At 38.9% G+C, this 13,698-nt stretch overlaps 2 protein-coding genes across 2 annotated transcripts; both read right to left on the bottom strand.

The window, feature by feature from the left end:
• Positions 1 to 709: 709 nt before the first annotated feature.
• On the bottom strand, positions 710 to 4,508 carry LOC122080756 (sorbitol dehydrogenase). The gene is made up of 6 exons (XM_042647587.1): positions 4,154 to 4,508; positions 3,891 to 3,958; positions 3,490 to 3,726; positions 2,762 to 3,052; positions 1,339 to 1,526; positions 710 to 1,168 (listed from the first exon to the last, which is right to left on the bottom strand). The coding sequence occupies exons 1-6, from the start codon at positions 4,263 to 4,265 to the stop codon at positions 976 to 978; spliced, it is 1,089 nt and encodes a 362-aa protein (XP_042503521.1). The 5' UTR covers positions 4,266 to 4,508; the 3' UTR covers positions 710 to 975.
• Positions 4,509 to 7,252: 2,744 nt separating this feature from the next.
• LOC122082631 (zinc finger CCCH domain-containing protein 48-like) lies at positions 7,253 to 13,698 on the bottom strand. The gene is made up of 10 exons (XM_042650317.1): positions 13,482 to 13,698; positions 12,563 to 13,023; positions 12,305 to 12,400; positions 12,017 to 12,106; positions 11,757 to 11,858; positions 11,391 to 11,537; positions 10,050 to 10,169; positions 9,860 to 9,919; positions 7,851 to 7,948; positions 7,253 to 7,726 (listed from the first exon to the last, which is right to left on the bottom strand). Exons 2-10 carry the CDS (start codon positions 13,010 to 13,012, stop codon positions 7,582 to 7,584), a joined length of 1,308 nt encoding a protein of 435 aa, XP_042506251.1. The 5' UTR covers positions 13,013 to 13,023; positions 13,482 to 13,698; the 3' UTR covers positions 7,253 to 7,581.

The raw sequence follows: 13,698 nt of genomic DNA, 5'->3' as shown, positions 1-13,698 counted from the left end.
AAGAACTGAAATGAAAAACGGAAAGCATTAGGGGTGAAGGCAACTTGTATTGATTCCTGTTACGTAGAGATGAGAATGCAAGGAAACCATTTGGACCGACTCCTTGGTGGAGATCTTAGACGGGAAGAATCATTAGGCAAACTCAGATTGACAAGGTTGTGGACTACTTTAATCCTTTGTTCTGTAAAAATGACAAAGTAATGGGAATAACTCCATATTCACCAAGATTTCTCAAGTACCTAGAAAGACTTTATCCAATTTCCAAACTGGTGAATGCATATGGTGCTTATGCAGAAATCCGGACTGATGAGTTGATGAGCCAACAGTTGGTGTATGCAAAAACTTTTCACAGAACAAACTTTTCTGTGTTCTCCTAACACAAGAGTAGATTATTATAGAAGTTCTCCTAACCACTACAAAAGATATGTATTAATTTGTCATGACAACCATGGCTAATTACATCAACCACAGGTATGACAAATCGATGATGATAGTAATAATGAAAGAAAAAAAAAAAAAAAAATCAGAGCAAAACTGGTAGCTACTTGTACAACCCTCTGATCTTCTTTTCAATGGACAAAATATGAAGAATTTCCTGCAATTTTGAGTAAATAGGAATAATTTCCGTTGGATTCATAGAACAGCAAAACCTATGGAATATTTTTCTACTATAATCAAATATTGGTACTGTAATAAGTTCAAAGATCCAGGGAGAAAGTGGATTTCTGCATTACTTGTTTTTACTCCAGCCAGAGCCTCTACAAAGGCAAGACACACAGTGACACTAGTAATGAGAAGAAGTTGCCCATCCAAAAGGTGAAGGGATCATACACTGTGCAGGAGCCAAAGAAGAAGAATTAAACCATATTAACTAAACTATGTTTTATTTCTTAATATTTACAAAAGTTGCTCCAACGAAAGGAGATACAAACAGATCCAACCCAATACAGAAGTCATGAAGGCGGTGTTTTTCATCTACAGATTAAACATAACCTTGATGGCATTACCTCCACGAGCACTGGTTTCAAAGGCTTCTTCTACCTCCTTCTGTGAAAACCCAAACCTGTGGGTTATAAGGGGCTTCACATCAATCTTTCCACTCCTCAGAAATTCAAGGCAAAGAGGCCAGGTGTTCTTATAGCGGAAGATGCCAACGATGTCGACCTCTCTGACACCAAAAAAATACCAAAATTAATTTTGATCCATCAAAAAGCTAAATAGCGAACAGATAGACAAATGTCATAGTTAAATATTCAAGGACTTTGGACCCACAGAAAATATTTTTCCTTCCGAGAGTTTTACAATGAAGTTTAGCAAACAATGTAAAGAGTTAAATACCTTGCAGCAGCTGGAGTGAGAGGAACAGTCATCTCACTATGGCCCATTCCCACAAGGCACACCTTACCACCAGCACGCGTAGCACTCAAAGCTGTAGACATAGTTTTGTTAAAACCTGCACAGTCAAAAGTCACATCTACTCCAGCTCCCATAGCCTTGTTTATTTGAACCACTTCTTCAGCAGTATCCTGCAAAGCAGCTCAGTTAAAAACTGGTGATTGAAGGTACAAGAATCACTGAAATAAGAATAAGGTTGTATCTATGCAAACTTGAAACAAAAAGAAAAAGAAAAAAAGTAATTTCCATGAAGTGGATACCCCAAAAACTGGTTTCTATCGCAAAGTGATCTCCAGACACAAGAATCAGCTTTGGGAAAATATAACTACTATGACAAACCAATGTCAATGTAATCCTTTGAACTCCATAAGAATGGAAATTCACAAGAAAATACTTCCACAATCTGAGATGTTTGACAAATTTTACTAGCTTTTGACCCAGATTTAGAAATAATAATTTATTTTGGAGTATCTGATACAAAACTTGCACAGAAGATGGAGTATCCAACAAGACCATCATGATATGATACCCGGTTTCAAGTATCTGGGTAAGGGTGTAATATTGTGGAACTATGGAATCACCCAGTAGTCCTGTACTGAAGTGGTGAATAATTATCAATGAAAGCCCCCTTATGCAGACTGTTCAAACAAACATGAACTCAATGTCCCCTGTATCAAGGTCAGTTCCCGGATTATGACCTTCTCTGACAGGATCATAAGCTATCCCAGCTCTACCTTAGCTCTGTCTATTTATTTTTTACTCATTTTCTTAATAATATATGTATACCAGTTCTCTTGATTACGAATGTAAAATTTAACTTAATCCTAAAAAATTAAGAAGAGTCTATCTTCCAACCTTAGATACAAATTTTACTTGACACAAAGCTTGAAAAAGTCCCCAACTTAATAGAAAATAACCATATATTTTAGTAGGGCAATTGAAAGTAGCTATGTGATTTTAAAATATAGATTCAGAGATTAAAGTACAATAAAGTAAATGGCAGATACACTTCCCAGCTTCTGATTAGCCCAAAATGGGACAACCACTAAACTTCCAAGGGATTAGGGTTGCCACAATTACTTAATTACAATTTCTTCTACAGTTTAGTCATTCTTTGGCAATAAATTTGTGATTATCTATAAGAAAAAAAAAATTATTTAACTACAAACCCACTAAAGATTAACATAATCACTGGCTTACTATCTCTTTGCATAAAATCCAAAGCAGAATTTTACAATCCATTTCTCCGGTAGCAATCAGTCAACTTGATATACACTTATACAGTGACCAACACCTTGGTTATTTCAGTCAATCAGATAGTGGTTAAAACTTACAATCGATGAAAAAAAGGTCAGAGGGTAAATACCTGAATGTTAGTTGAAACTTTAACAATTTCATCTGCACAAAGGTTTTTTGCAACAGATAAACGGTTGTCATCAACATCCACAATGACGATCTTGGGGGCTCCAAAAGCTCGAGCAGCTAACATTGTAACAAGCCCAATGGGGCCTGCTCCCATGATCAACACATTCGTTTCAGGGCCAATGTTAGCACGGCGACAAGCATGGACACCAACGCTAAGGGGCTCACACATTGCCCCTTCTTCTAAGCTCACATTGTCAGGCAGCTTAAAACATAGATCTGCAGGATGCACAATCTGTTCAAGAGAAAAGACATCTGTAAAATGGCCTATAATAGGCAAGAATCAATAAAATCGATGTCAAGGTAAACAAGTTAGTTTGAAGCATAAACCTCAGTCTGTAGACTCTGTACGGTATCCAAATATAATGAAACTTCTAATGTCAATGGAAAATTAACAGTACAGTGTTCAAAGATAGAAGTATGCTTTAGTTAAAACAAGTGATGAACACACACATTTAATCAATATCCTAAAGAGCAAGTGGTGACACTTATAAGCACATCTATGTTCCGTGATTGCAAACATTGGGTAAAGACTAGAAAGATTAGATTGTATGGCATAGTTGTAATGGAATAAGATTACTGAATATCCGAATGTGAAGCTAAACCCTGGCTAAGACGGGATCTGATTGAATTCAAGATTTCATAAATATTTTGAATGAAAAATTGCAAAACCTGATTGGCTAGAGAACCATGAACTGGAGGAGTTGCGAAAAACTTCATCTCAGGGCATAGATTGTAGCGACCCTCTTTGCAGAGATTGCAATGCCAGCAGCTGATCCCAGGCTCCAGAGCAACCCGGTCATCCACAGCAAGGTGCTTCACTTCTGACCCAACTTCTTCTATGATCCCAGCGCACTCATGCCCAATTACCATGGGCTCTTTAACAATAAAATCAGCACATCTCATGGTCTGCAACCATCAAACCAAGGAATAGAAGATCAATATCAAAAAATATATAAAAAAGATAGCAAAACTATCTATCTGTTCCGTATGAATTTCAATAAAGAATTCGAAAGATAGGTAAAAGAACTGATGTAGCAGTTAGGGAGTTAGAAAGAAGAGAAGGATGGCACCTTGAGGTAGTGAACATCACTCCCGCAGATACCCACAGCTTTCATCCGAATTCTAACGTCATGAGGGCCTGAAAATTCAGGGAAAACAAAAATTGATGTTAAGCAACAGACTCAACAAAAAAGAAACTAAAAAGATTTCATTATTCAAAAAATTGAAAATAGATCATGGAATTCAAGTTCTCTGATCAAGTATCAAATTCGATAAAAATTTCTTTACTCCTCAGTTTTCTCAAGAAGTGGGGGAAAAGGGTTGAAGAACAAACCAACAGAGGGAAGCTTGAATGGTTGAATTTTGAGATTATTAACACCCAGAAGCCAAGCGGCCATGTTCTCTTCCCCATCATCAACACCATGAGACATTCCTCCTTTACCCATCTTCTTCAAGTCTCTCTGTTTCTCTGAGGATTGGGGGTGGGGTGAGGTGGGATGAAGTGAAGAGTGGTGGGTGGGTTTCAAACATCAAGAAATCTAGCACCATGGTGGATAAGAATGGATACCCAGAACCAATAAATCATGACAGCGTGGAATCTCGTCAATTCCACACCTCGAAAAATTCTCTCTCCGACAATCATTTCTGGGGATTTGCTTTTCCTGATGCTCTCATAGGACTGAGATAACACCTCCCTCCAGAATGGACGGTTAATTACTAATCTCTTTATTGCCTGAAATAAATATGGACAAAGCGAAACCCCATGATGTGGTAGTATCGCCGGTATCCGATACCAATTCAAAATATAAAATACGGAAATAGAATATAAAAAGTAGAGAAAATTGCATTGCCACCCCCTGAACTTTGATCCTTATTCAATGTCACTCCTGGACTTTTCGAAACGTTAAAGCCACCCCCTAAAAATTCAAAAAATTCCAAATCGGTCCTTGCCGTTAGCCGACCGTGATAAATGAATGAAAATCGATTAGTTTTTTTATAATATACTCAAAATACCCCCACCTATTGTGAGAAGATAATATTACCCTCTCTTTTATTTCCATCTTCTAAATCCATCTCCCATCTCTCCTCTCTCATCTCACTCCTCTCACTCACTCGGCCAGACAAGAAAAAGAAGACGACGACAGTATGCCACCCCTTGCAACTCGATTCTTTTCCCTCCGGGCGTCTGATTCTCTTCCCTCCGGCATGCGATTTTTCCCCTCCGGCGTCCGAACCTCTCTCCCAAGGTTGTGACATATTACTCCGAATTTACTCTCCATCCTACACAAAGAAATGGATATCATTTAATTAGTAACTGATTAACGAGGGAAAAAAAAAAAAAAAAAAAAACTGAAGTAAAATGGTTAGATTAGAATGTACTATAAAAATGTAAGGATTACTCACATAACGCTCACCAGAAAAGCAGTCCGGAATAATTGCTGCGGTATTCACAGTAGTAACTCGTTGAGCAACAACAGAGGAGGACCTGCTTCATCATTGTCGACAGCATGTTTATTATACTTATCTCATTAGTCCTCTCCTCTCCTCTCCCTCTGCGTCCCCGGTTTCATTAATCCTTTCGTCTCCCTCTGCATTCCCCGTTTCAGTAGTCCTCTCTTCTTGCTCAGGAACAACAGTACTAATGGATTGATTGTAAAACATCTCCAAGTTAGGCTCCTCTTTTACCCTCAATTCTCAGCCTCGTTTCACAATATGTTATTCTTTGGTCTTTGCGTCTATGGATACAAGCTTTAAAATTCAGAGTTATATTTACTCCTACTACAACCTCCACTAGTCCGCCAGGTATTGGACCGAAATCGCTGAATCTCATAGAAACGAGCATAAGTAACCTGCTACTACAGATCTCACCACCATCCGGAATCAGGTATTTACGAAATAGACCTTCATCTCTCTCTTGCAAACGTATCCAAATTTGTCTTCGACCTTTGCACGCCGGAGGGGGGAGAATCGCACACCGGAGGGAAGAGAATCGAGTTGCAGGGGGTGGCGTACTGTCGTCGTCTTCTTCTTCTTGTCCGGCCGAGTGAGTGAGAGGAGTGAGATGAGAGATGAGAGATGAGAGATGAGAGATGAGAGATGGGAGATGGGTTTAGAAGATGGAAATAAAAGAGAGGGCAATATTGTCCTCTCACAATAGGTGGGGGTATTTTTTAGTATATTATAAAAAAACTAACCGGTTTTCATTCATTTATCACGGTCGGCTAACGGCAAGGACCGATTTGAAATTTTTTGAATTTTTAAGGGGTGGCTTTGACGTTTCGAAAAGTCCAAGGGGTGACGTTGAATAAAGACCGAAGTTCAGGGGGTGCCAATGCAATTTTCTCTAAAAAGTATCAACAAAACGATAGAAGATATCAGTATCAATGGTGATCAGGCACCATGTCGATGCCTAAAACAGTGAACCTCACCATGCAATCCGGCACGCTTCAGGTGGCTTCCATTAAATTATTGAATTTAGTTTTGGGTCGGCTTATAAACAATGAACCTTTATTGTGTTTTTGAAGTTCAGAATCTTACTTCATGGTTTAAGGAATTGGAATTGAACAGCATGGAATGGGGGATTTCTATGAGTTCGGATTTCTGTACATATTTAGAATAGGACATTTTAAGGAATTTTTAAGCCCGATTAATGCCCATTTTATTGACATCCCATAGGAGTCCCACTTTCAAGACCAACAGACTTGATCAGTTTAGAACCTGTTTATTTATTTATTTATTTTTATACTCAGGGTGTCTAAATTATTGACCCGATTAGTCCCTGGGGTCAAAGAACCTGTTTATAGTCAAACGGTTGGGAAATCCATTTGGCCCCATTAAAGCCAAAGCCCAATCAACTGAATATAAACAGTTTCATGACGCACAATGTAAGCCTGATTAGCTAAATAAGCCGATCATGGTGCAGAGGTGAAGTTGATCAAGCTCGAATAGACCCAACCGATTGACAATCCTACCACCAGCTTGCGATTGTGAGAGTATTAGAAAAGGCTTTCTAGATTTTCCGTCGATCAAACCCTTCTCTAGAGTTCAGACAAGAACTAAGCCTCTCCAGAAACTCTGCTCCACAAGTCATGGCCGGCATCGATTTCATAGTCAAGGAGGACGTGGAGATGATGCAGGTTCAGACCAGTCAACCCCAGAAGTCAGTTCCTACTCGCTGTGCTGAGGTGATGAATGGAGATGGAACTCCAAGACCAGGATTGCGAAAGAACTGAAAAGACTCCCCCATCACCCAGTCACCTTTCGTACCATATACCCCCGTTGATCAACACATTGTTTGCATCTGGCCATGGTCATCCACGCAGCCATTGAGCCTGAACCAGCAGATGATGTTAATTCATCCTGAATTTTAAACAATCTGATTTGAAAAAAAAATTGATAAATCACATCTCCAAAAGATTCCATGCAAAAAAAGAAAAAAAAGTTAACCACTTTATTTACAGTTGTTCTCTGAAACCCACTAGAACTGTCCACTGAACTTAAAAAAATACAGGAGACCATGAAAAAGAGAAACAAAGGAAAAAAAGGTTCAGAGCTTAGCTCACACTGAATTTACATTTTAGATCAAGTTAATCTCAGAGGCACAAACCTTCCAATTAGAAAGTTGTTATGCAGGACAAAAAACTTAAAACTTCATTGCATGTCTTGTTTAATCTACATAAAATATGGCCAAAAGAATCGTGCCCAAAAAATATACAAGAGATGGTTTGACAAATAATGCTACTGTTGATTCCAATCAGGTGGTTATTGTGGTTGGTTCGGTGGTTCAGTGGCCCATTTCCACACTCTGAGTTCGCCAGTTCCATCACCCGTAAAGAAAAGCCCACCAGGACCAACTTGTATTGCCCGAACCTCTTCTCTTGAGAATATTTTCCCCCTCTCACTGAATCTAAAACACATGAAACAAAGAATTTCAGTAATTTTGCAGACAAAAAAGACTACTGTAATTTACCGATTACAAAACAGATGCATCTTCAAACAACAGAAGAGATACTGAGGCTTGTAACACTCACGATGGGAGGTCATAAAATTGAACAGTATTATCGTTACACGAACACATCAGGACGGGTTTTGCTTGTGCATCATGCACTCCACAGAGCGTAAGCACACCCTGTAATGAAAGAAAATCATGTCAATAAACAATCTCATTGAACTGCAAAATGCAAAAAATGTGAATCAGACTGCAGAAGTAGTTGAACAAAGAATCAACAGAACAAACATCACTATAGATTCATCATATGAATATGAATCCACTTTAATGGTCAAATACTAGTGAGAAACGTTACTAGCACTGTAACAATGGATGCTTTGGAAGGTGCTAATGCACAAATTAATAGTAACCAGGGGCAGGCATTGGATATCTGTTTACCTGTTTACCCACCTTATCTGTCTCTAGTTAGAAGCGGTAGGGTAAGGATTTCATTTCTTACGAAAAATCACCCATGTAGCTTTTACCTGTCTAGATATAGACAATCATATAATCTTTTGACACATAAACACATACATATTTATTGTCCAATACCCAAGTCCCAAATTCCAAGGCCTTTTTTTCTTCTTGGCATCTGTTATTTTGGCACAAATATTTTTTTGGTTCCTAAAAGGAAACAGTTTGAGAATGTTCAATTGTCCAAAATGAATTTCTAGATTATGGATTTTTTAACATCAAGTTGGCAAGGCAGGATACAATTGATCTACGGCTTCTCAATGACAATGAACAAACCTAGAACATGTCCTTTGAATGATCCCATGGACTTGAGAGAAAGAGCCCTGAGAAGTTTGGCATTATCATTACTCTTTCCCCAAGCACTGCAGTACCACAAAGGAAACATTCCATCACATCACTAAATACCAGCATAATAGCATAATAGCACCTTGGAAATCAAGGAAGAATTATTTCCTGCATATAACCTTAGTAGCATTGCCAATTTGTTGGGAGGTGATAACTCTGACGTAACATTGACCCGAGTAAATTTCACCTTTCTTGGATGATGTGGTCTGATGCAGATCGAAATGATGGATCTACTGGTGGTGGGAAGAGAAGGAAGATGTGAAAAAAAGGGAGATCACATGATGGAAAAAAGAGAAAACATGAGGGAAGAAAGAGGGCAGAGAGGGAGACAAAGAAGAGGCACCAACCTTCACTTCAATTTCTAACTAATATACTCCATTCATTCAAACAAATTGAAGGGGCTCTTAGCCTCTTACATTTATAGAATTAAAAAAAAAAAAGGGGAAGAAACAGACCACTATGACTCTGAATGATTATAAAAGAAACATCCTATACCATCAAGGCAACCTCTTCTGGCCACAGGCTGTGTTGGGAATGCTTGATTGACTTAAGCTTCTTAAAAGGAAGGTTAAACTGATAACATCAATGACTTCGAGGTTTCAAATAAGGTCATTAACCCAATGGCCTCTAATTCTCAACCAGTAATCAATCAAACCACCACGCGAGTAACTGAAGAAACCTCACCCCAATGGAGTCTGGTGGTAATGGTATTCCAACTGGAATCCCAGATTAAGTCGCACAGAAGAGGAGATATTTGGGGCTGAAGTTATAGGAGATGAATCACCCTCAGGTAAGACTACAAAAACTAAAATCTGAGAGGGAGGAGATTGGTAATGAGAGAGCAAAAGTGGAAGGAAAGAAGAAGAAGAAGAAAGAATGGGAATAAGAGTCACGGCAGCAAGCCTTCACAATAAACGAAATCCAATTTCTTCAATTCAGCCAAGTCTGCTTAATATTGTCCATCAGGTTACATATAAATAGAAGAAAATACATCTAAAAATTGGGAACTTGTTCTACTAGCAAATAAACTTAAAAGATCAAATAAAAATCCTACCAAACCTACCCAAGCAAGGAAAAGAGAAAACAAATTTCAATCCTACAAATATACCACACAAACACCAAACATGCTTCTTCCTGATGACATCTACTGTTCCGGAAAATGTAAGAGAACCAAATCCAAGCAGATCTCAACATAAAATGTAAGCTAAAAAAGAAGTTCCGCAAACGGCATACATTTTCTTCATTGTGTGTATACGTTACTTCCAAGTTGCCACTTTCTGTAGCAGCCCACACCTGCACAAATATGGAAGAGACAGTTAATAGCTCTGATGCATGCATAACCACAAAAATCTATTCATTGAACGGAAGGACCTGCCAATAGGTAATTTAAAATATATATATATATATATAGAACATAGCAAACCTTTATTGTTTTGTCAAGGGAACATGATAATAGAAATTGGTCCCAACAAAGAACAGACATCACAACCGATGTATGGTCTGTCAGAGTCTGGATACATTGTAAAGTCTCTAGGTCCCACACCTGAAAGTAAGTTCAAAAGTTTACACCAATGATTAGTTTTAACATGTCTACCCAGAAATATAAAAGTAAGCAAAGAAAGAGAAATATATATCAGAGAAAAACTAGAATAGCGAATCAAAATAAAAATTCTCATTGATTCAGAGTCCAGGATTCAAGGTTGGCCAACATGATAAGCAAAATGTCCAATGCAAAAGCTAAAATCAGTAATTCATGGCTAAGGAAACTATATGTTGGAATACCACTGTATATTAGCAACAACAACAACAACAATCATAACCTTATCCCAACTGAATGGGGTCGACTACATGGATCCAATAAGTAAAAGTAAAGAAGCATAAATGAGCAGCTAAAGGAATTTGGGGATAAAAGAAGAAGTACAGCAGTATACAAAGACGCTTTATGGGAACATCTCCTATATGGGGTCGGCAACACGGGTCCTTGTCCTCCATGTAACTCTATCCGAAGTCATACTAGAGTCAAGCCCTACGGTTTTCATATCGTTTCACACCACTTCGTTAATAGTCATCTTTGGCCTTTCCCTACATTTTCTAGTTCCCTCCAAATGAGTCTGATCACTCTTCTTTACTAGGGCTTCCATAGGTCTCCGTTGCACATGACCATACTACCTCAATCGGCTTTCACGGAGTTTTTCTTGGAATGGTGCAACCCCCCAAGTCATTTCTAATACGCTCATTTGTTACCCTATCTCTCCCGATCTTGCCGCACAGGCCTCGCAACATTCTCATCTCCGCTACACTCAATTTATTCAAAGTACTCTTCTTAATCGCCCAACATTCCGCTCCATTCGTTATAGCTGGTCGTATAACTATCTTGTAACATTTTTTCTTCAATTTAATAGGTATTCTTTTGTCATATAACACTCCCGATGCACCACGCCACTTCATCCACCCCACTTTAATCTTATGGCCCACATCATCATCGATATCCACCTCACCACTGTATATTAGCATTTAAAAAAAAAATTATTGCTTCCCTAATATTGTTAGGACGAGTTGCTATTACCTATAAGATCCAGGAATAAATTTAAAAGTTAGAGATCAGACTCCACAGTAAATTAATACCTCACATTCTCACAATAAAAATTCTGTATATCATGACAACATACTTGGGAAAAATTCACAACATTGAATAAACTATCAAACAATTTGCAATATTTGCATCCTTTCGGGGTATAAAGGAGTTCTTGCCACAGTAACTTACTCTTATTGTATGGTCCATTGAGCCAGAGTACAACCTATCAGCTCCAACAACCAATGAAACAACAGCCTGACTGTGCCCCTGAAGTGCTGCAGCTGGTTGAAAGCAGTTACTTGCAGCATCAAATTTCCATGCCAGTATTTTACCATCCTGAAGCAAATAAATGGAAGGATTAATATCTATCTATTGAAGTTAAAACCAAATGGAGGGAAATTTTTCTTAATGATTATCAGTTTCCATAGTTAGACAGCAAAAGGGGGAGATGGGGTTGTAGGTCATTAACATAACTGAAAAGGGTTCATTTATTTCCCACAACAACTCGAAGCTTGTTAAAGAGAAAAATAAAAACATATGTGCCCAAAGACTTACCTGGGTTCCAGCAAAAAGCATTTCATTTCCCACAACAAGGGCATGCACTTGTCCAACTGGTCCACTAAGACTAAGTTCAGAGACAGTTTGGGTGTTCCACGCCTGCAATATCAGCATTACAAGCCAAAAATTAAGCAAGCAGCAATGTATCTCTGAACTCAAGCTACTTTAAGCTAACAATAGTAGTTAAAATATATATCCAAACTTCAAAATGATAAAAGAATGATGGGGAAAAAATCCCTCCATGAAAACCAGCTCACCTTAACAAGGTTTGGAATTCCAACAAAAAGCCATGGCCCTTCACTCATCATACATCCAATTTCACCACCCACATTAATCACAGCAGCACACTGAACAAACAATGACTTGTGATGCCAAGTATATAAGAGAGATACATAGATAGATAAATAGATAGCCAGATTAGGATGGATTAGATTAGATTAAATTAGGATAGGATTGGACTGGACAGATTAATTAGGATACGATAGAGAAATATAGAAATATAAACTAACCACAAATAGAGCTAAAAATTAAATGATCATAATCACCTGCCCAGTCTGACAGTCCCAAACCCGTACAGAATGATCTTTGCTTCCAGAGTAAAGCTTATCAGAACCGGACGGAAGAGCAATGCCACTAATAACCTGTTCAACAAGCTTCACTGGATTAGTGCAATTGACAACATAATACAATAAGAAAGAGATTCCATGTTCAGAAACGAATACATAAATTCTTCCTTCTCTACCAGTGAAGTAAACTTCAATCTAAAAGATAATGCAAAAACAAATTACGATCAAGAAGAGTACCTTGTGGTGACCTTCAAGCTGCGTCAGTGACGTAAAACAATCGCTAAGAAACCAAGAGTGCAGATATCTGCATTTGTCACCATAACTACAGTTTCCTGCGAGCCAATAATGGCAGACTTTGTCTTGAGTTCTGCGAGGAACAGTAGCGGATGCAGCACCACGATTCCGGCCCCAGGTGTTGGAAGCCAACCGTAGATTGGGATCAGGTCTCCGTGACATGGAAGTAGGGCGACTGAAACTTTGGTCCTCGGCCGGCCAGTGGGGCCGCTTCGAAGAGATTCCATTGATACTGGGCGGTGGTTGCAATTCACTGTGAAGGAAGGAGCAGGGATTCCTGTTACAATTCCCAGACCTCCAATAGTAACAGACTTTCTGGATTTTATCAGCTGCGCCCCCCAAGCGATTAAACACACGCTTATTCCCGTCCCTTGCGGCAGAGTCGAAATCCATAGCTATCACAACTAGAAAACAGATAAACAAAAACCCTAGCTTCAGGATCAAATACACAGAGAGCAATGAAGTCGAAGAAGACCCTTGTCCAGGCTAGAGAAGCAAACACCCTTATAAAAAAAGTTAAGTTCCCTCAATCAAAACTTGATATCTGCTCCTTCAATCCAATACTAGAAAACAACAGATGATCTCCTTCGCCTACAGTCCAAAAATAGGTAGACGAAGGGAAAACCCTAAAAACCCTTAGAAGATGCAGAACAGAGATCAACGATCCGTTCCGGAACTCTAAAGATGAACGATAACAAAAAGGCATCCTCCATGGATCATAAAGCAAAGAAACAGAGTTTATAGATCCGATCATCACGCGAGGCAACGAAAGCTTTCTTCGATTCTCCCTTAGATCGGGCGAATGATGTCTCTACAGAAAGTCGAAAACACAAGAAGCGGCATGAGATGAAAAGTACCAAACCTGTATTAATCCCCTGCTTAGCGACGATCGATCTCTGCTTATTTAGATAACTAATCCCTCTGATAAATTTCTATCTTTTTCTTCACCCACGACGAGAATCGAAGCAGCTGAAGAAGACCTAATGAGATGCAGTCTTTTTCGAACGTCGGCGTCTCCGGTCTCCACTCTAAAAGGTATAGAGAAAGGAAAAGCGCAACAAAAGAGCTGCGCGTCGCGG

Source organism: Macadamia integrifolia, chromosome 6 (assembly GCF_013358625.1).
Source record: "Macadamia integrifolia cultivar HAES 741 chromosome 6, SCU_Mint_v3, whole genome shotgun sequence".
Taxonomy (NCBI): Eukaryota; Viridiplantae; Streptophyta; class Magnoliopsida; order Proteales; family Proteaceae; genus Macadamia; species Macadamia integrifolia.
The sequence above is the reverse complement of the archived record's forward strand: the minus strand, read 5'-3'. Positions and strand labels throughout refer to the sequence as shown.